Genomic DNA, 22,837 nt, shown 5'->3' with positions numbered 1-22,837 from the left:
CATAGGTCATAGAGTAAGTGAGGGAAGGTCTCTGCCCACAGGCAGGGACCTTGAGAAGGAGCCAGGCCCTGAACCTCCATGTGAGCAGGGCTGTGACAACAGGAGCCAGAGATAAATCAGAGGAAGCCGCCTGGAGGCAGTGATGCTGGCAGAGCAGGCATGGAGAGTGCTGGTAAGCAGGAAGATTCAGGAGGTAAATGGAAACCCGAAGTGTCCTGAGGCAGATGCTGCCTCCAAAGCGGTCCTCAGGTGCCCAACCACCTGTGCTCCCTTCCATCCCTGTGCACACTCGCTGGGTTTCCTTAGGGTCCCCACCACCAGCCTGTGAGCTCCTAAGCAGGGCCCAGGCCTGACTTTGCCAACTTTCAGGCTTAGCAAAGCTTGGCAGGTTCCGCTGGGGCTGCGGACAGGTCCCTGGGAGGGAGGGGGGACAAAGCGGTGCACAGGATTGGGCTGTACGGGGCTGCCCCTGAGGGCTGGAGGTTGACCATTTCTCCAGTCAACACAGCTCTAGGACAGCCTTTTGCACCTGCAGTCACCGCTCCCCTGCTCAGCCCCTCCCAGCCAGTTAGACCAGCTTCACCTGACAGGCCACAGCCCAGCCCACCTCCCTTCTCCCTTCGTGACACAACAAGAAATTCCGGTTTCTAGTCCTAGTGTACAAGGCAAGACAAGGCAGCAGACTGGATCCATGGCACCTGAGCTGTACCTGCAGAGGCTCCCTCCACATCTGTCCTCCTCCCCCACTCTTTGTCCATCCAGCTTCACCCCAGTCACCTCCCTCCTGGAATCTAGGATCAGATAAGGAATGAACTAGACAGTGGGAAACAGGTCCGGGAAGGACGTGGGACTTCCATCTGGAACTGGAAAAGGAGCTGTAGCCTACGGCCCATCCCCTCTGCAGAAGACTTGCCCTCCCCCAGCCCTATCTCCTTCTCCTCCATGGCGGTCCCCACCCTTCAAGGCCTCTGAAAGCTCTCCCTGACCCCACTGAACCCCATCTCTGAGCACATGCCCAGAAGGGGGTCATTCCTGGGCAGTTGCCCCCGCCTCCCCGTGCTGCCAGGCCTTGCTGCAAACTGCCTGTTCTGTGGCATGAAAAGGCCTTATGTTCAGGGAGCCCAGGAGTAGGGCCATCTCCAGGAAATGGCTTGATGGATAAGAGTCCCAGGGACTGGGCTGGGGCTGGGGCCCCCGAGACTGCCCCGGGGGAATTCTGGAGGTTCCAAACTGGCGTCTGTTCATTGGACCCCCACCCCTTGTCCCCTCTGCATTCCACCAAAGGCCCTCCAGGCTCATACCCAGATGTGGGAGAGACAGCGCACTGGATGAGGAGATGCTGCTCCCACAGTGGTGACAGGAGGCCGCCTACCAGGGCCCTAGCCCTGAGCGAGGAGAAAGCACACCCTGAGCTCCCAGGCCTGGGGACAGTCCCCATTCTCCACGCATCTCCTCAGCCAGGCCTGTGAGGGGCCGGTGAATGACCACTGTACTGGAAAGAACAAAAACATAGCGAGCCTGTGGGCAAAGGGTGTGGGTTCAAGGCAAGTGCCCAGGTCAGCACCCAAGAGGACAAGGCCTGGTCCCACCTGCAGAGTCAATAGGAGATGGGATGTCCCAGCCAGGGTGGTTCTAGGTCTCCAACACAGGGTTGCCAAGGAGAAGACGAGCAAGAGAGGGGAACCAGTTTGTCACCTGTCTCCCATGTGTATGACACCACAAATACCTCAAGTCATTTCAGCTTCCAGAAACTGTGACCAGCAAGAATTATCCTTCCCCAATTACAGATGAGGAAACTGAGGCCCAAGTAGGAGTGACTTGTTCAAGGTCACACTTCTAGTGACGTAGGGCCAAGGCTGGAGTCAAGTTCATTCTGGCTCAAAAACTAGCCTCGGCATTCCATCTGAGAGGCAGGGAGGCTGGGAGCCTGGTTGAGGAGATCCTCCAAGAACAGAGCAGCCACTATAAGGACCAACTCAGCCGGGCGCAGTGGCTCACGCCTGTAATCCCAGCACTTTGGGAGGCCAAGGCAGATGGATCAAAAGGTCAGGAGATCGAGACCATCCTGGCTAACATGGTGAAACCCCGTCTCTAATAAAAATACAAAAAATTAGCTGGGCATAGTGGCGGGCACCTGTAGTCCCAGTTATTCGGGAGGCTGAGGCAGGAGAATGGCATGAACCCGGGAGGCGGAGCTTGCAGTGAGACGAGATCGCGCCACTGTACTCCAGCCTGGGCGACAGAGCGAGACTCCGTCTGGAAAAAAAAGGACCAACTCAGAGAAGAAGCTGGAGGGGATGGACAGGCATGCATGCAGCACCGCTTCCCACTTGTAAACAGGCGGTCACAGGTAAGACTTCATCAAAACAAAACAGGCTGCCTGAGGCCAAAGTTCCCTCTCACTGGCGAGCAGCTGGGCAGCTGGGCGTTACTAATAACCCACTGGGCTGGGCCTGCCTCACTGCTGAGCCAAGACTGCTTGACTTCCTGCTCCACAACCTCCCATCCCATTAGTGGGGCAGGGGCTGCCTGTCCTGCACACCTGTTGCCAGCCAGTAGGCAGTGCCTACACACACGGTTTAGGAAATCCAGGCAGTGCCATGGACCATCCACCACAGCCTGGTCTGAGTCCCTATTGATGCTGCCCCATGGGCTCCACTCACACAGCTCTCTGAACACCAGCCACCATATGTTCTCTGCCACCTGCCCCCACATCCAGGACAGGGCAGCTCTGCGTGTCTGGAAAGGGCAGGACACCGAGTGAGCCAGCAAAGAAGGCAACGAGAGGAGGAGGTGTGGCAGGGCTCCTGAACCCGCAAGGAAAGGGGCTCAGAAAGGGCAGCTGACTCCCCTGGTTCACGCAGCGGGAGAGTACCAAGTGGGCCAATCTGGCGTCTCCTCCTTTCACTGAGGCAGGCCCAGCCCGCTCCCGCCAGGCCTTACCAGCCTCTTTCCAGTCCATCCGGGCAATGGCCAGAGGGCAGGAGGGAGTCAGGATGGGGGCAGCCAGGCGATGGAGTGGGAGGAGGGTGAAGACCTCGAGTGCCCAGCCCTCCCCGCCGCAGCCAAGGCCTCACAAAGGCCCTTTGAGGCCAGCTCCCTCTCCACCTACTTGACAAAGGAAGAGAGGAAGGCGTGGGAGAGGGGGCCCGAGAGGCAGAACTCTTGTGGCCAGGCCAGGAGGCTCCTGGGCCTTCCAGAGAGTCAGTACAGGGCCAGAGGGTCTGTTACAGCTCTTGGGACTGAGGTCAAGGGCACCAGGGGCCCTTTATCTGGTGTCAGGAAGGTGGGATGCAGGGAGGCAAGGCTCCTGGGTCCTCACCTACCCCTGCTAGCAGCTCATGGGAGATCTAGGACATGTACCTTCCTCTCTTGGCCTCAGTTTCTCTGCCTCTCAAGAGTCCCAGGGTATTTTCAGTCAGAAGGGACTCGAGATCATAGCCTGGGAGGGAAACTAGAAAACTACATTTCATTTTCCCAAAAAGCCCAGGGGATCACAGGGAACTTTGGAAAATGCAAATCTGACCCTATCACAGGCTGCTGAAAGCCTTTGCCTCAGAGGGACCTCCCTACCCACAGAGCAAGGTTGAGCATCTTGGCCCCAGATCTGCCATCCCGGGCACGGCCCTCCGCAGGCCCACAGGAGCCTGAGGGGCTCCGACCTGTGAGTTTCTATTCCCTCTGCCTTTTCCCACCCGGCCCTTCGGGCAAAAGCCTCATCACCCTTCACCTCCAAGACGCCTCCTCTGATTACTGGGCTGTGGGAGTCACAGCCTCCTCCGGCCCTGAGCATCCTTGAGACAGCACGGTCTCCTGCACTATGAGGGGATGGCCCTCACAGTGTCACCAGCACAGCCCTGGAGGCCAAGGAGGGGCCTGCGCAGTAACCTCCAGCCGCTTCCCCTCCACCCAGGCCACCAGGGACCCCACTCTGTAGGACCCACAGACAAGCAGCGAACCCCTCCCCAGCCTACCCTCACACCCAGGAATCGGGGTTCATGGGGATGAAATCACACCACAAGGCCAAACATTTCTGTGTAACACACTCTAGCCTCAGGGACCAAGAGAAGCAGTCGGAGAGATGCCACCTGGTCATCATTATCAATAGCCATGGTCCCGTACTGGCTGCCAGGCTGTGTGTGGAATTTGGCATGCATTACCTCTTTTAATTCTCACAACCACCCTATGAGGTAGGTACTACTATTTTTTTTACTATTATTATTATTGATTAATCATCATAATAAATACTTTTCATTTCTACCACAAATGACTATTTCAAAATCATGATGATAACAACCAGGAAAGCAAATTCCTTACATTTGGATGTCAGTCTACATTTTACTAAAAACGGTCATATCCACATCACCCCATTTTTATTCCAAAAATGACCCTCAATGGGGCTGAGGTTACTGCCCCGTTTTTCCTGTGAGGAAGTGGAGGCCCTGAGAGGGATGAAGGCCTGGCTGGGCCTCAACCAATCCAGTGGTGGGCACAGGATTACAGCCCACTCTCCGAGCTCCCCATCCAGATCACATCTCACCGTTTCAGCACCCTCACTTTCTCAGCAGCCTGGGGCTAAGGATGCCTCCTCCCGCCACTCCAATGTCCCTGCAGACCCAGCCGTGTGGGTGGGCCTAGGCCTGCTCACCCAGCTCCAGCTGGGACCAGACACTGACCTTGGGCCGCTTCCACCTGACAGTGGGCCCTGGCGTGCCCTTATAGTAGAGCGAGTCGTCAGTGGCAGGGAAGAGGGGGTCCTCGAAGAGCACCTTCCTGCGCAGGCAGTCCCGCCTCAGGGCCGAGTAGTTCTGGTCCTCATAGGGCTTCACGCACGAGAACATGGTGGTTGCTGCCTCAGGGAGGGAAGGGGGAACACCTGGACAGGAGGGCAAGAAGACCGTCACTCGTGGAGTCCCTGGGTCCCTGCTGTGCCCTGTGAAGTGGACATCATCAGCCCCATGGTACAGGCAAGGAAGGCTCAGAGAGGCGTGGAGCCTATCAAAGGTCACACAGCTGGTATACGGCAGAGCGGGACAGGCACCGACCAGCCTGCCTTCACAGACTGGATTCTCTCGTTTCTGAAGCTCAGAGGCGGTACCAGGCCCGCAGGCCACTCAGAGCTCAGGCCTGGCCCAGACCGCACCCACCTCGCTGCATTCCTTTGACCAGCCTTCCGTATACCTCCTCAGACAGAATCAGACCAGTGGCCAGCCCTGGCAGCTCCTGTGCCTCCCACAGGAAAGCAGCGTGTGCCTCTGGGTTTCCCTCCCCTCCTCTAGAGAGTGGCACATTTCTGTCTGGTGTGGGAAAACCTTGCCCCAGGTACCCCTCTTGGCATCATTCATTCATTCTCTCCGGTCCTCCCCGCACCATGCTGCCTTCCTCACAGCACCTCGGAATAGATGCCTCCAATTCCGTAGAGAGCAGGCCCATGGCTCCTTAACCCTCCCTCCATTCCCCAGGGGCCCTGGTGTGGGTAGAGGGCAGGGCAGGGCAAGGAACAGTGGCTGCCAGGGCCTGCATATCAGGTGCGCTGAGACATGCTCAGACAGCCAAGCGCCTGAGTGACCACCCCATTTATGACCCCCCCCCCACCCCATCCCTCAAACTCCATCTGGGCTGCGGTGCGGCCCCACAGCGCCCGATCTCCTCTTCCTGGGGCCTGCCCAGGGTAACAGTGCAACCCTTTTGGGGTAAAGGCCACAATTTCCAGCCCAGCCCTGATGGAAACCAGGGCAAGGTAGGCTGGCTGCGGGAGCGACATCTGAGAGCAAGACCGAGTGAGTGCCAGCCCCGGCTCCTGCTGGGTGACGCCGGACAGGTCATGTGAACTCTCTGGGCCCGTTTTCTCGGCTCAGTGATGGGAACTATGCAGCGCTGCTGCACCTCCTGGAAGGAGTGAACCCATTAACTGAAGGCTGAGGAGCTTGCCGAGCACGCCAGTGGGAAGAGGAGTGAGGCGGAAGGGGCTGAGACACCTGGTGGTCCCAAGAGACACCCCTTTTCCCTGGCCAGATGTGCGTGTGTACTGCCTGCCAACAGTGCCAGTGGGCACACAGCTGCCAGCTTTCACAAAATACAACTGAGGCTCAGTGAGGTGAGGTGACCTGCCCAAGCTCCTCCGGAAACCTGGTGTCTGGACAGGGACCCAGATCCTCTGACTTCAGTACCACCGCCTTGGCTGTGTGACCCTACCGCTCTCACTCAGGGTCTCCCCACACACCGTGGCTGAGCTGGGGCCTCACTGGGGCCTCACGTGGAGGGAAATAGGGAAGGGAGAGACAGGAAGGGAAAGAGGCGAGTTCGGGTAGTGAGCACGGGCACAGATGGACAGCAGGGAGGGAGGGGGGCCATTGTCCCCCCCACCTGCCAAGGGAGCTGACAGCAGTTGTCCCCTGCTCTGCACCTGCACCTGAAGCCATTTCACCTTCTGCCCCCACATCCGTACTGGGGCAGCTGTGTGACCTCAGGCCAACCACTTAACTTCTCTGGCTGCCCCTCTGTCTAGGGAGGCCAGCAGCCCTGCCCCCTCCCACCCATTCTCCCTGCCTTGGAGGCCTAAGGGAGAGAGAGGAGCCCACAGAGCCAGCTCCCGGGCTTCAGGCTTCTGGCACAGTCACCAAGGAGCATCATTAGCACCACGGGTTTCCGGCAGGGTCAGCTCGGGAAGCAATTTAAGCTAAAAGAATTAGATCAGAGAAGCTGAAAGCAGGAGTCCAGAAATCAGCTCTTGCAATTCCAGTGTTTCTGAGCCTAGAGGGCCCAGAGATGGGGAGCAAGCTCACCCAGGTCACACAGCCAGGCCGGTAGACAAAGAGGGTCTGGGCGTTCTCCAGGCCAGGAAGGGGCCAACACTGTTGGGAGGGTCCACTCCTGGGGAGGACGGAAGGGAGGCAGAGGCCACAAAGGGAGAGCTCAGCTAGGCCAAGGGCTGCACAGGGCCAGGCCTGGCTGGCTGAGGGTCTGACACCATTGCCCCATTCCTCTAGCCTCACCCGCCTGCCAGGCTGACCTTGGCCTACTTATGTGAGGTTCTTCTGGCCCCAGCCCTTGCACAGACTGCCCTCTATACTCTCCATCTGCCCCAAGGTCACCTCCCAGTGTATCTATGGGGCCAACACCCCAACAGGTCAGCTGTCCTCTGCTAGCTCCAGGCAGAGCACTGAAGGCCACAGACAGACCATGAGGCAGGCAAGCTGCTCCACCCAGGCCTTTCCTTTCTGAGCCTGAGCTTAGGCCCGCAGCACTTCCTGTCTCCCTGGTGTTTTCAGCTGTTTGGGCCAAGCAGGACCACCTGAGCTTCCCAGCTGCCCTGTGCGCCTGCCCTCTTCCTTCCTCCTGCCAGTCTCATCCCCACCATTCTCCACCCTGGGCTGAAGTTCCAGGGCTCAGAGCTCCTCGCAGCTCCCACAAAACTGTTTCCTCAGGGCCTCTGCACACAGTGTTCCTCTGCCATCCTGTGCCCCTGGGACAGCACCCATTAACACTGTACCCCATCTGCACATGACTTCTCTGCCTCCCCAGCCTACCCCATGCCCCTCCGGGGCAGGGGCCATGTCCAGCTCCTCTCTCTATCCCAGGGTCCAATGTGGGGCTCCAGGGACTGAGTAGCTGTGTTGCATGAACCAATAAACGTGAGTGCAGGTGGAATTCCTTCAAGAAGAGAAAAAGGCTCAGAGAGTGGCGGAGGCTCCAAGGGGAATCAAGCTTTCCACATCACAGCCACCAGCACTCAGGTCTGCTGCAGCAGGGCCCACCCCTTCACCCTGGCGCAGGCCTGGCTCTCCTCTCCTCCCCTCCCTGATAGCTGGGTGCCAGCTGGTGCCCACACCCCCACTATCTAGGCTGTAGCCCTAGCACATTCTGCTGCAGCCCGGCCCTTCTCCAGCTCCTGAGACTCGGCCCGGGCCCCCGCTGCCCTGAGCAGGCCGCATCACCTCACTGGTCTGCATGCTCCTTGTCTGGAAGAGACAATGTGCCAGGGCCTCTGGGCCACTGTGAGGAGCAAATAATACCCCACCATGCAGAGCGGCACTCTGTATCCTTTCATGCTCTGTGCCCTGAGGACTGACAATCTCAGGCAGTCGACATCTGGGCTTCACCCACGATGTGTCCAGACCCCTGCCAGGCATGGGGGGGCTACCACAACTTGGGGTTCCTGTCTGAGTTGGTCTAGTGTGGCCAACAGACACAAGGCCAAATGAAGTATGTCTCATTCAGCAAGAGGAAAGCAGGGAAGCCTCCACACAAGCCCGGCCACAGAGGCAGGAGAGAAAGGCCATTCCCGGCAAAGGAAACAGTTCACGCGAAGGCTCAGAGGTACGAAAGACATCTTTATTACCACATCAGGGCACCCCCTAAAAGGAGCACAGTGCTAACCTGGCCCCTGCTTTGGGAAGCCTAGGAAACAAAGTCTGGAGGCTTGAGATCTGCATAAGAGGCTGCAGACTCTGGACAAGTTCCTTGATGTTCCCATCTACAAAATGGCTTAGCTGGTCATCATCTCCAGGGAAGGCTCACTGGTATCAGCCCTCCTCCTCCTGTGGCCAGGGCAGTGGTGAGTCAGACCCAGCCTGTACAGTGAGGCCTCTGTGGACCAAGAGTGGAAGTTCGGAGTTGGATAAGAATGAGGGGGCTGGGGGTGCTCACCAGGGAGCTTCAGGAACCCAGACTTCTGGCAGGTCAGTCAGATCTGAGTTTGCATCCCAACTGCATCATTTAGCTGCTGTGTGTCCTTGGGCAAGGTGGGAACCCCTCTGAGCTGTCAATCAGCAAGCCTCCTCTGAGCCCTACTGGGTTCCAGCCTCTAAGGTGACAGACGACAGAAAGAAAGTGGCATCTGTTCCTAGGCCTGCCTTAGGGAAGCTCAGTCTGTCCTCACCTGGGATATGGTTGGTACTCCTCTTCCAGGAGGCTGTGTGGCCTAGTCTGCTGTTCCCTGGACCTGCTGGAGGTGGCAGGGACAGCCTGGCTGTGTACAGGATAGAATAAGGCCTCATCTTCCAGTGGCCTGATACCCGTGAGCCTTCCCTGGACAACCTAAGCCATTTTGTAGATGGGAACACCAAGGAATTTGTCCTTGAGGCAGAAGCCAAGGCCAGGCTCCAGAGCTGTGTGGAGGGGCAAGTCACTTACCCCTCTGAGCCTCTGAGAGACGGGGTCATGGAGCCAGCATCAGCCCCAGGGGTATGATAAGAACCAAGGATACAGCTGAGCCCAAGCCCAGAAGCAAGAGGGCCTCAAAGCCACCATGGACCTCAAAGCCACAAAGGGCCCAGAATAAGCAGAGCCATTTGAAGAGAACAAGCTGGAGGACTTACACTAAGTAACAAGGCTGATCACGGGGTACTGTCTCACAGACCAGTGGAACAGAATATAGAGTTCAAAAATAAGCCACAAGTATAAGGACACCTGATATATGACAAAAGAGCTGCCACAATGCACTGGGGAAAGGATTTATCTTTTCAATAAATGGTGGGTCAATTGGCTATCCATAAGGAAAAATAGTCGTCTTACCCCTACCTCAAACCGTATACAAAACTTATTCCAGACAGATTTCAAATCTAACTGAAAGGTAAAACAATAATGCTTTTAGGAAAGAACATGAGAAAAACAGTATACCCAAATGGCCTAAAAAGGGAAGAAAAAGTGCTCAACTTCACTAATCATTAAGGAAATGCAAATTAAAACCACAATAAGATACCGCTATGCCCCCAGTAGAATGACTAAAGTGAAACACATGCAGACACACACACACACACAGTCCCAAGTAGAGCTCTTATGCATTGATGGTAGGAGGATAAATTGGTATAATCACTTTGCAAAACCATTTGACTATATCTAGAAAACCTGAAGAAATAATATAATCATGTGTTCATATAATCTAGTAATCCAGTAATTCTAAGAATATGTCCAATAGAAATGCATGCACATATTCAGCAAAAACCATGTACAAGAATGTCTATTGCAGTAGTATTTGTTAGAGCTGAAAATGAGAAACAAGCTAAATGTTCATTAACAAAAGAACGGATCAATAAGTTCTTGTATATTCATAATAGAATAGTAAACAATAATGAAAATGAAAAATGTTGTTGCACACAACCCTATGGATGGATCTTACAAGCATATTAAGCAAAAGAAGCAATATTACATGATTCTACTTAAGTAAAATAGAAAAGCAGGGCCAGCATTACCCCATTACCAAAGCCAGATAAAGACACTACAAGAAAAGAAAATTACAGGCCAATATGCCTTATGAACATAGATGCAAAACCTTCAACAAAATACTAACAAACAAGCTGGGTGTGATGGTGCATGCCTGTAGTCCCAGCTACTCAAGAGCCTCAGGAGGATAGCAAGACCCAATCTCTAGGAAAAATAATAATAATAATAATAATAATAATAATAAGGCAAATAATTCAAAAGCACATTAAAAGGATCATTCACCATGATCAAGTAAGATTTATATCAAGGATGCACAGATGGTTCAATATATGCAAATCAATAAACATGATACACGATACTAACAGAACGAAGGGCAAAAAACATAACATCATCTCATTGAATTAAAAAAAACACATTTGACAAGATTCAGCATCCTTTCATGACAAAAATTCTACACAAAATAGGTATAGAAGGAATACACAGAAATCAGTAGCATTTTTATATACTAACAACACACTATTCAAAAGAGTCAAGAAAACAATCCAATTTACAATAGTTACCATGTAAAAAAGAAATGCTTAGGAATAAATATAACCAAGAAGGTAAAAGACTTGTACCCTGAAAACTATCAAACACTGATGAAAGAAACTGAAGACACAAATAAATGGAAAGATTCTGTATATGTAGATAAGAATTCGTATTGGTAAAATGTCCATTCTACCCAAAACAATCTACAGATTCAATGCAATCCCCTATCAAAATTCCAATGACATTTTTTGCAGAAATAAAAAACAATCCTTAAAATTCATACAGAATTACAAAAGACCCTGAATAGCCAAAGCAATCTTAAACAAAAAGAACAAAGCTGGAGGCATCACGCTACTGACTTCAAAATACACTACAAAGCTATAGTAACCAAAACCATATGGTACTGGCACAAAAACAGACAAAAGACCAATGGAACAGAATAGAAAGCCCAGAAATGAATCCACACATTTAATTTGTCAATTAATTTTCAACAAAAGTACCAAGGACACACAAAGCGGAAAGGACAGTCTCTCCAATAATTGGTGTTGGGAAAACCGGATATCCACATGCAGAAGAATAAAAGTTTCCCTATCTCTCATCATATGCAAACATGGACTCAAATGGACTAAAGACTTAAATATAAGACCTGAAATTATGAAACTACTAGAAGAAAACATGGGAAAAGCTGTTATGACATTGGTCTGGGCAATGATATTTTAGATATGACCCCAAAAGCACAGACAACAAAAGCAAAAATAGACAAAGGGGATTACATAAAGCTAAAAAAGTTTCTGCACAACAAAGAAAACAACAGAACGAAGAGACAACCTGCAGAACGGGAAAAAAGTTTGCAAACTAGGCATCTGACAAGAGTCAATATCCAGAATAGATAAGAAATTCAAGCAACTCAATAGCAAAAAACCCTAATGATCTGATTTTAAAGTGGGCAAATGATCTGAATAGACATTTCTCTAAAGAAGACATACAAATGGTCAATAGGCATATGAAAAAAATGCTCAACATTGGCTGGGCGCAGTGGCTCATGCCTGTAATCCCAGCACTTTGGAAGGCCGAGGCAGGTGGATCACCTAAGGTCAGGAGTTCAAGACCAGCCTGCTCAACATGGTGAAACCCCATCTCTACTAAAAATACAAAAAATTAGCCAGGCAGGCACCCAGCTACTCAGGAGGCTGAGGCAGGAGAATCGCTTGAACCCAGGAGGTGGAGGTTGCAGTGAGCTGAGATCACACCACTGCACTCCAGCCTGGGAAACAAGAGTGAAACTCCGTCTCAAAAAAAAAAAAAAAAAAAATTAAAAAGCTCAACATCACTAATCATTAGGGAAATGAAAATCAAAACCACAGTGAAATACCACCTCCCACCTTTTGGCTTTTATAAAAAAGACAAAAGTGTGATATCTTACCAAAAAAAAACAACAAAAGATATGTCTTTTATAAAGAAGACTTTTTTTAAATCTTTTTTTTTTTTTTGATACAGAGTCTCGCTCTGTCGTCCAGGTTGGAGTGCAGTGGCGCAATCTCGGCTCACTGCAACCTCTCCTTCCCAGGTTCAAGCCCTTCTCCTGCCTCAGCGTCCCAAGTAGCTGGGATTACAGGCATGTGCCACCATGCCTGGCTAATTTTTGTATTTTTAGTAGAGACAGCGTTTTACCATGTTGGCCAGGCTGGTCTCGAACTCCTGACCTCAGGCGATTCACCTGCCTTGGCCTCCCAAAGTGCTGGGATTACAGGCACGAGCCACTCACTGTGCCTGACTTAAATCTTTTTACAAAAGATATATCTTTTATAAAAAAGACAAAAGATAAGTGTGGGCGAGGATATGGAGAAAAGGAAACCCTTGTACACTGTTGGTGGGAATATAAATTAGTACAGCCATTATGGAAAACAGTATAGAGGTTTATCAAAAAATTAAAAATAAAGCTACCATATGATCCAGCAATCCCACTACTGGGTATAAATCCAAAGGAAATGAAGTCAGTATGTTGAAGACATATCTGCACTCCCATGTTCACTACAGCACTATTCACAGTAGCCAAGATATGGAATTAACCTAAGAGTCCATCAATGGATGAATGGGTAAAGAAAATGTGGTATATACATACAATGTAATCTAATTCAGCCATAAAAAGAAAGAAATCTCATCACTTGTTACATAGATAAACCTGGAAGGCAATATGCTAAGTGAAATAAGCCAGACACAGAAAGACAAATCCCACATGATCTTACTCATATGTGGAAGTTTTTAAAAGTTGAACTCATAGAAGCAGAAAGTAGAAGGGTGGTCAACAGGGACTGAGGGGTGAGGGTGGGGAGGGAGGTTGCAGAGATGTCAAAGGACACAAAATTTCAGTTAGATAAGAGGAGTAAGTTCAAGAGATCTATAAGTTCAAGAGATTGATTGCAACATGGTGACAATAGTTAATAGCAATAAATTATACTCTTGAAGATAGCTAGAAGTAGACTTTTCGTTTTCTGGAGTCTCCTTCTGTTGCCCAGGCTGGAGTGCAGTAGCGCAATCTTGGCTCACTGCAACCTCCCTCTAACGGATTCAAGCGATTCACCTGCCTCAGCCTCCCAAGCAGCTGGGATTACAGGTGCCCACCACCAGACTCGGACAATTTTTGTAGTTTTAGTAGAGTTGGGGTTTCACCATGTTGGCCACGCTGGTCTCAAGCTCCCGACCTCCTCAAGCTCCTGATCTGCCTGCCTCAGCCTCCCAAAGTGCTGGGATTCCAGGCGTGAGCCACCACTCCTGGCCGAGAGTAGATTTTGAGTGTTCTCAGGACAAAAAAGTATGTGAGGTAATGCGTGTGATAATTAACTCGATTTAGCCATTCCACAATGTATACGCATTTCAAAATATTACGTTGTACATGATAAACATAAACAATTTTTATCTGTTAAAAAGATCCATTTTTTTTTTTAGACAAGCAAAGCCAGCATAATTCATCTACAGTGACAGAAAGCAGGACTTGGCTATCTTGGGGGTAGAGACTGGAAGGGGTGTGAGAGAGCTTCTGGGGTTCTGGTAAAACTACTTCTTGATCTGGGTGGTGTTTACATGGGTGTGGTCCCTGTGCAAATACACTGAACTCTATACTTATGACCTACGCACCTGTCTGTAGATCAGTTACATACGCTTCAGTAAAAAGGTAAACAAAAGGACTGGCTGGATGTGGTGACCCAGGTCCCAGCAGATCAGGGCCCTTCACAGCTGTAGCCCTGTCCAGCTGGACACCACATACCCAGGGGGGCTGACCTAGGGGGAAGGGAGGCAGAGTGGGAAAGTGCCCCAGGCTGGGTCCGAGCACTAGACTTTGTCACACGCAGGCTGTGTGACCTTCTGCGAGCCTCCACTTCTCTGATCTCAGCCTCCTCCTCTAGCTCTCAGGACACTTGCAGGCTTGATACTCAGCGTGTCTCAACACTTGGGGCAGTCCACAAGAAGGTCCTACAGGTGTGTAGCACCCCCACACCCCAAGCAAGCACACACCTGCAAGGTTTCCTCTGCACCTGAGAAGGGGAGACGCCAGCCAGAGACCATTCCTAGGGGGATGTTTTCAGCCCTGAGGAAGGTGGCATCGTGCTCAGAAAAAAAGGGGAGGGAAGAGGTGTGGGGCAGGGATCATGGATGAGGCTGCAGAGGATCCCACCAGAGGCCCCAGGATGCCAGGTGCAGGAGTCTGGCTTCATCCTAAGGTGATGGGGAGTGTGGAAGGGTGCTGAGAAGGGGAAGGACTTGGTCATGGCTGTCTCGGGGAGCTCCATCTGGCTGCCACATGGGAAACGGACTAGAAAAGGACAAGACTAGACCAGATACACCATAAGAACGTCCACAGGACTTGGACTGGCAGGCTCACATGTGGACGTGGAGGGGCTGGGTTCCAGGGCCAAGTGGGAGAGAGCCTCAACTCTTCCTGGTGGCCAGCCAGTGGTGGGGGTGAAGGAAAAACACAGGAATGCCTACTGGGGGTCCTTCTCCTGTGCCCCACTGCCCCATACCCCACACTGGTGCCCAGTGCAAAGCACAGGCCTGGCAGAGTGGGTATCACCCAGTGCTGGCCAAAGGAGTCAGTGACGCCCTCACCCATTCCCTGCCAATCAAAGCCCCCTTTCCCCTACCTCCCTTCCTCAACCTCTTCTCCCCTCTCAAGGGAAGACACCCCCCACCACTGCCCTTTGCCATATGAATAGGGGAGGGCTGAACAGCTGGGGCTTCATCATTCAGGGGACACAGTCAATTCCAACCTGCACATCTTTCCTGATGCCGATCTGGGCTGGCGCTGAGCTGGCTGATGAGGAAGGGGCTGGGGGAAATGGTGGTGGCCTTCTGAGATGGAGCCTGAGCAGGGCCCGAAGGATAGGCCAGAATCAGCAAGGGCATAGCAGGGCAGGATGCGGCACAGGGAGAGGGAAAAGGTGGGAGGGCACTGGGTGGGTGGAGCCTGGGGGGGAGTTGGCAGGACCAGCTCTGCAGGGCTGGGGATGCCAGGCAGAGGGGCATTGGCACTTACTGAGGCACAGGGGAGCCAGGGGCAAGACTAAAGGTCAGATGCTGATGCAGTGACCCAGGACTGGAAGTGCCCTGGCTTGAGCCATAGCAGGGAAGGCCAGAAGCCAGAGGGGACTGGAAAGGGCAGAAACTCCATTTGGTGGCTGCCTGGTTATTTGTGGTTTTGATTCCGTTAATGTATTTATCCCCTTCTATCCCATACCCCATCCTCCATCTGCTCCCTAAGTCACCACCTAATAAGATGCTTAAAGCGTGTCTCTTTGTCCTTTCGTGGGTGTACTGTGACCTCCCAGGCCCCTGTCTCTCTGACGTGCCGTGTGCTGAGGAATGGATGGCAGGGTGGGGAGGGAGAATGTGCTGTGGAGGGACAGCCAGGCTCAGAGCCACCTCAGGCTCTCGGCCCCTGGGCCACCCAAAGCTCCAGGCTCCTGGGTTCTGGCGCCAGAGCCAAGGCAAACAGGCCCAGTGAGTCACTCCAGCCACCACCAGGCGAGCTGGCACCAGGGCTGGGAAATCCTGTCTTTCTTCTCCCCTCCTCTTCCCTTATCGTTTCTGTGTCCAATTCATTCTCCACCCGGCTGATGAGTGATCTTTCTAACATAAATCCTACCAGGCCGCTCCCCTGCTAGGAGACACAGAGGGCCTTGTGGGCAGGGTCAAGCGTGTACGGGGCATGGGGTCTCCAGCTGGTCCTGGGGGAATGGTGGTCCTGCAGCCGTGATGTCCCCCGGCGGTGCATGTGAGGGCTGTGCTGGCTTCAGGCCTGGCTCTGTGTGATCCTGACTGAGTCACAGGCCTGACCCTGCAGCTGTTCTTCATCTGGGAATGGGCTCCCGCCCAGGGTGCTGTGAGCAGGAGAGAGTGTAGGAACAGCAGGAGCCACTGTTGTAAACAGCATCTGTAAGCAAGTGGCCACGGGAGAGGAGCTTCTGAAAGGGTGTTCCAGGTCAGGGGTTCCTGCAGGCCTTGGGCAGGACAGGAAGAAGCCAAGGACCTGGCCACACTTGTGGAGGTGGAAACTGCTGGGCAGGGGGCAGCCCCAGGCCCAGTCTCGGATGAGCAGCTCACCACAGTTTGAACACTGAAAGAACCGCATCCGGGAAACCCATAGTCCCAGGCAACCCAGTGCGGTGGCCACCCTACCTCGGGGCTCCCAGTCTAGCACCAGGTCCTGCAGAGAAAGTACTGAGAGCGGCAGATGCAGCTGGGTGTCCCTGTGCAGGACATTCTCTCTCACCCGGGGTGGGGTGGGGGCTGTGTGCTCGCTCGGTCCCCACAGGGGAGACAGCCTAACAAAATGGGACTTGATCAGGTCACTGAAGCCACCTCTGCCTCACTGTGCTGTGTGAGCCCAGGCAAGCCCCTGCCCTCTCTGGCCACAGGCTCTCGCCATTGAGGGGAACACTACACGCTATTTTCCAGTCTGGCAGGTTTCTCACCAGGACAGCCCTTTTCTCCACTTCCTGCACAGGCAGTCCTAGACTTGAGTCCCGAGACCTGTCTCCAAGACTCAAGGTGTGAAGACTGGGGAGACAGTGCCCATTTCCCACTTTGGGAAACTGAAGTGTGCCATTCCTCAGCGCAAGCTCCTGCACAACCTCAGAAAGGAGCTGTGCGGTTCTCGTTACACAAATGGGAGACAGAGGCTCTGAGGGGAAAGAGGACATTCAGGGCAGAAGCACGAACCTGTCCCATGTCAAAGTCCTGCTCGGCCTGCCCACCACCCCCCCTCCCTCGGGCAGTGACCCACTCTCCAGCCCTGGGTGTCCTGTTCAGGTGTGTCCCCCGTTCCAACTTTACTCGCACACTTTCCCTGTGCCTGACCAAACGGCAGCGAGGAGTCAGATGGGAATCTGCCCTAGAGGTCGGCCTGGTGAAGGCGAGAAGCAGAGACCTCGGTACAAGGCAGCGAGACCTGCTCTCAAAGGGAGCGATTCGTTCACACCAGGCAGGGACGGCTGCACGGAGGAAGTAGCATCAAAGTGGGATCTTAAAGGGTAGATTGTGATTTCAAGAGATGGAGGAGGTGGAAGGTTTGGGGGAGGAAATATTATTCTGGAGGAAGAAATCATTTAGGCAGGTCTGGAGGACAGAATGCAGGGGAGAGGGAAGAGGAAGTAGAGAAATATTGCCACAGCTGGGTTGCGGCTGGCCCTGAAAGCCAGGCTAAGAACTCAGACATGAGATGGGGTGCGATGATGTATGAGAAGGTCAACAGGAAAGGAGGCCCAGGATGTAGGCAAGGAGGCCAGGATCTAGACAGGCCCCTGAGAGAGAAGCAGGGCCTAGCATGGTGTGGCCTTGGCCATGGGGATGGAAAGGAGACCCACACAGGGGCAGGTCTGCAGCAGGCAGGCCGGAGCTCTGGGGTTTAGCCAGGGTTCTTCCTGAGGCGCCAGGGGGCTTAACCCCTCCTGCAATGGCGGACCATGTCTCTGGGCGAGCAGCACTTCCAGGCCCCCTGCACTGCTCTAAGTCACTTCCTGTTCCTAACCATGGCAGCCTAGAATGCCAATGCCTGCTCCCCATACCCAGGCAGAGGGCGAACCAGAGCCTCAAGATGTCAGGCTGGGCAACATCCTGTCCACATACCCATCCTCAGATGGGGAGACTGAGGCCAGCGAGGAGCAAAGCAATTAACCTCTCTGTGCTTCAGAATTCTCATCTGTAAAACAAAGGTATTTTCTGTTCTACTGGCCCAGCCTGTTCACCTGACCCCATATACTAGACAGGACTTGGCCGTAATAGGCCTTGGTATTCTCATCTGTAAAGCGGGACCATCCCCTTGTAGGGTGATGGTGAGCATCAAATGACCCTGCAAAGCACTGGGCTTTTAGTGTGAATGTCTGAAATGAGCTGCACTCCACCCTGAAAGGCCCAGCACGCTGTCAAATGCAGGCAGGGTCCAGACACCGGGGCCACCCATGCAGCCATGCCAGGGATGCCCTTCTTCCAAACATCCCTGAACTCTGGCTACCAGGGGCTCAGGCTGGACACTGGGGCCAGGGCTACAGCAGCGCCCAGCCTCTAAGGCTCCCAGGCTGGAGGGGAGACAGACATTGTGAGTGACCTCCTGGGTAACAGGACTGTGACTGGGGAAGCCAGCCTCGGTGAGCACTGGGGTGGCGGCGGGAGCTGGGAATGGCGCCTGCAGTGGTGCTGCAGTCAGCTCCTGGGGTGGGCTGAATGATGGCTCCAAAGATACTCCCACCCGGATCCCTAGAACCTGTGAATGACACCTTGTATGGCACAGGGGACTCTGCAGATGTGATTAAGGACTTTGAGACGAGGAGACGATCTTGGCTTATCTGGGTGGGCCCTGAATGTAATCACAAGTGTCCCTACAAGAGGGAGGTGGAGGGGATCTGCCCAGAGGAGGAAAGAGCAATGAGACAGAAGCAGAGACTGAAGCAACGTTGCCACAAGGAATGCCAGCAGCCACCCGAGGCTGGAAGAGACGGGGAACGGACTCTCCCCAGGATCCCACAGAAGAAGCCAGCCTGGATTTTAGCCCCATTAGACTCATGGGGGACTTCTCACCTCCGAAACTATAAGAGCATAAATCTGTGTTGCTTTCAGTCACCAAGTGTGGCAATTTGTCACAATAGCGATAGGAAAGGAATATGCTCTTGAACGATGCTGTTCCTGCAGAATAGCTAATGGGAGCCGGGGGGCAGGTCATGGGGCCCCACCCGCCTCTCCTTCCTGGAGAAGCCCATGAGGGGAATGAAGTTCCTACACCTTGAGTTGCTCCGCTGTACAACAAAGTGACCCCACGCCAGTTCCTTAGTTCCTGCTGTGAGTAACACATCACTTGGGTCTCACCTCACTCCGACTGGCAGAAGTTACACAGCAGCAGGGGGCACTGGCTGAGCAGGGGCTGGCCGGGCAAGGCAGGTGGGTCAAGCCAATGGGCTCCCAGCCTTCTGTCCACCATCCCCCAGGGCACATCCTGACAGTGAAGGGCAGCTGGGGACCAGTGGATGGGCTTTGGTGTGCTCCAGTCACCAGCCCCTTCTCCCGCATGGCCACTGTGGGAGAAAACCACAGCAAAAAACCCACAGGCCACCACAGCCTCAGCTGTCGCCAACCTAGACCCCTATCCCTGGGAAAGCTCGGGTCCCTGGAAGCACATGTGCAAACAACCAGAATGGGGAGCAGTAACCCAGGCCCTTGCGGGTAAGCACACATTGTCCACAGCTTCCCCTTCCAAGCCTGAGGCTGGCCTCCTAAGACATCCAGATTCCAACCACAAAGGGACCTGGCCCCTTTGCCTGGGGTGAGCAGGGAAAGGCAAGGCCCAAGGCCATAGACAAGTGAGCAGCTCTGCCTGCACCGAAGCAAGGCAATCCCAGGGCATCTCCACCAGCCCGGAGGAGGGCTCAGAGGTGTGCAGCAGGAAGCCCAAATCTCAGGACCATGGTGAGCCCAGGAAAGCTTTGAGCAGGGATCAGGGATGGAGAGGCAGAAGAGCTCTCTGAGGGCACTCAAGGGGTGCCTGGGAGGGGCTCTGAAGGCACTCAAAACACTTGAATAGATGGGGACGGAGACAGGGCGGGTGAAAAGCCCAGCTGCAGAGAGACTGCTGCCAGCTGCCCAGGAGGCTGCCGGGGAGGGGTGGGGGGTGTTGCAGATCCTGCTCTTTGCAGCTGGGGGAGCTGAGGGCCCGCTGCTGGGCTTTCTGTTCAACCTTCACATGTTGTACTCTAGGGTGCTCCCAGCTGCTCAGCCCTTGCCTCTCCTCAGGGGCTAGAAGCTTTTGGGAGAAGCCAGGGGACTTGGTCAGGCAGATAGAGACCACTCCCATAAGCAGTCTCCCTCACCCACTAAATCCAAGAGAGGCTTCCACTTCAATAAGAGAGGCCTATTTCCTTCCACCCTTCTTCTCCCAAAGTCAGCCCCTCATCCCCAGGGAGGGAACTAAGTGATGCTGATTGCCAGCTATTAGTAATAATGGCTACCAGACACCACGTACTTAGAAAGATGCGTTCAGTGACATGATCTAAGTTCATCTTCATCATCCCCCAGTCCCTGTGAATAGGCAGCATTTATCCCCATTCCGCACATGAGAAAACTGAGACAGAAAAGGGAAGTTCTCCGCCTCAAGGTCATAGGCAAGTAGGAAGGTACAGAGATGGTCTCAGCCAAGAGAAAGATCAGACACATGATTTAGGCCCTGCAGGTAGGAGAGGGTACCTACTGAGGGTGCAAGAGGCCTCCTGTTTGGGGACCAGGACTACAGGGCTGATCTGAGAGCCTGCCAGGAAAGCAGGCAGAGACAGTGCTGGCCTGGGAGCAGTGTTCCAGATGTCTCCCACAAAAACCCACAGGCATCTCACAACCACCCTGTCCAATAGTCCACTTGTCAACTTACTCCCAATCTGCCCCACCCACAATGGTGGTCCCCATCTCACAGGGGCAGCCCCACCTACCTTCCCCCAGCACTGGGGCCCTGTGTAGCCCCTGGGCACCTCCTGCCCCCAGCACCCCTGCTCTGGGAACCTTTATCAGGGCCCCTCCTCCCCTGCCAAGGCTAACCCTGGGTGGGGAGCAGAGGAGAGCAGAAGGGAGGGCCCTCTCCCTGCTTTGGCCTCCTCCTTACAGGCCTCAACAGAAGCCCACCCAGTACGCAGCCAAAGGTGACCCTTCTTGGACGCACATCTGACCTATCTCATCCGCAATGCACCCCACCAGTGTGCATTCATTTTCACACTGCCAAGTCTTTACTCATGCTATTCCTTGGGGCTGCGATGCCCTGCCTTTTCTTTTCTGCTTGGTGGACTTCTTGGAGACCCAGCCCCAACGAATCTGCAAGTGAACTCATCCCCAGCACTGGGTACAACTCTGGGCAGGGCCTTATCTGTGGACCCCACTGCCTGTCTCGTCAGAAGGGACGCTCCTCAGGGCAAAGACCATGCCTCTGTGTGCTGGCAACTAGCCTGGCCTGGCCTGCAGCAGCAGCAGGGCCCACCACACCCTGCCCAGGAGGCAAAGGCAGTCAAACCATCCCACTCCCTGACCCTGGGGACAGGAGCAAGGACCAGCCCAAGGACCCTGGGAGGTGTCAATCCTTGCGGAACACAGTGGTTCCTCCAGCAGGCCTCAGACTCATTGAGTTGGCTGAGCCTCACCCTTAAGCCCCTCTCTTCCAAGAAGTCTGCCCAGATCTCTCTTTCCCCTGAGTCCTGGGATAGTCGCCTTCAGTACTTTTCTCTCCAAACCAAGGGTGTAGGGAGGAGACTCTGGGATGAGAGCCAGGCGGACCCAGGTTCAAATTCTGGCTCAGCAGCCCTGAGAGGGCAGCTGACTTTGCCTCTCTGTGCCCCACTCTGCTCATCTGTATGGAACTTGGGGGTGAATCCCACCACATGAAATGACTGGGAGAGAGAACGTCGCACCTGTTAATGATCTTTGGTCCTACTTCACCTCTGGTCCCCTAGGCCAGTCTTCTGAGACCCCCCCAACCCAGAGGAACAGAGGTGGGAACTCAGGTCTGAGAAATCAAAGATCCATTCCCTCCCAGACCACTCTCCCACACTCCCGCAAAACACACTCCCGCAACACACATACACACACACACACACACACACACACGTGTGCACCCGCCCTGCAGTCAAGGAGAAAAGCCCCCATTCGACCTGGGGAGGAGTGCCAAGAAGCGGATAGGCTGGGGCAGCAGGAGCCTCGGCCCTGCCCCTTTCCCAAGCCTGGGTGGGGTAGTACCCAGAAGGGGTTGGTGGATAGCAGGAATAAAAGGGGGGGTTAAGGAGGGTACAGAAGAGGGGGAACTGTAAGGAAGATGAGAGGAAGGGACAGTCTAGCCCCGGGTGTTAGGCGCTTCCAGCGCGTCCGCACTAGGAAAACGACTCAGAGACACCCAGAGGGAGGCGAAAAAAAGACTCCTCGCCGGGGGAGGGGGTGGGGGTGGGGACGAGCTCAGGGAGCCCAGGCGGATCGTCCAGGACCCCGCCCCCCAGCCAGCGCTCACTTCCTTTCCCCCCAGGCCCGCGGGAGATGCAGCCCCCTCCACCGATTCGTGGTACCGAAGAACGCACTGGCTCGCGCTGCATCCTCACACGCCCCTCCGAAACACACACACACAGAAGCACACGCCTCCCTCCGCGCGCCTCCTACCGGCCGCGCCACCGCGGGTCCAGCCGGGTTCCCGGGATGCAGGGCACGGCGTGGGCGCTGGAGCGGAGGCTGCAGCCGCCCCGCGTAGCGGCCTGGAGTTCTGGCAGGAGATGCAGCTGGGACTGGCCTGGGGCGGGGGCTGGCGCTCGCTTTCCCCGGGTTCGGCCAGCCGGGCCCGGCTCCGCCCCGCCCCGCCCACAGCCTCTGCCCATTCGCCTGTGGCGAGCCGGAGGCGTGGTCTCCCGTGGGGCGGAGCGGGCCGCCGTGAGCTCGGTGCGCGCATGCGCACTGGCGCCGCGGGCGGCCGCTCAGAGGAGCGGTCTGGTTCCAGCCCGGATGTTGAAGGGGGGTTTGGGGCCCCTAGCGGCACCCACAAGCTCTACCGACTCGGTCGGGCCCTCTCTCTCCCTCCTTCGCAGACTATCTGTCTGCGGTTGGGTGCATCCCCGTGGGCAGCCTCCCAAGGGCTGGCTGCACC

The 22,837-nt window shown here is 54.4% G+C and overlaps 1 protein-coding gene across 1 annotated transcript in view; it reads right to left on the bottom strand.

Annotated features, from left to right (window-relative positions):
* Positions 1-22,483, bottom strand: part of CAPN5 (calpain 5) — a 57,569-nt gene extending 35,086 nt beyond the window's left edge. Inside the window, exons 1-2 of the mRNA XM_008020222.3 lie at positions 22,360-22,483; positions 4,677-4,876 (exon numbers count right to left, since the gene is read on the bottom strand). Of these exons, the coding sequence (XP_008018413.2) occupies positions 4,677-4,841 (165 nt within the window). The 5' untranslated portion in view covers positions 4,842-4,876; positions 22,360-22,483. The remainder of the gene's footprint in view (positions 1-4,676; positions 4,877-22,359) is intronic.
* Positions 22,484-22,837: the final 354 nt, after the last annotated feature.

The sequence above is a fragment of the Chlorocebus sabaeus genome, chromosome 1, assembly GCF_047675955.1.
Source record: "Chlorocebus sabaeus isolate Y175 chromosome 1, mChlSab1.0.hap1, whole genome shotgun sequence".
NCBI classification, from domain to species: Eukaryota; Metazoa; Chordata; class Mammalia; order Primates; family Cercopithecidae; genus Chlorocebus; species Chlorocebus sabaeus.
The sequence above is the reverse complement of the archived record's forward strand: the minus strand, read 5'-3'. Positions and strand labels throughout refer to the sequence as shown.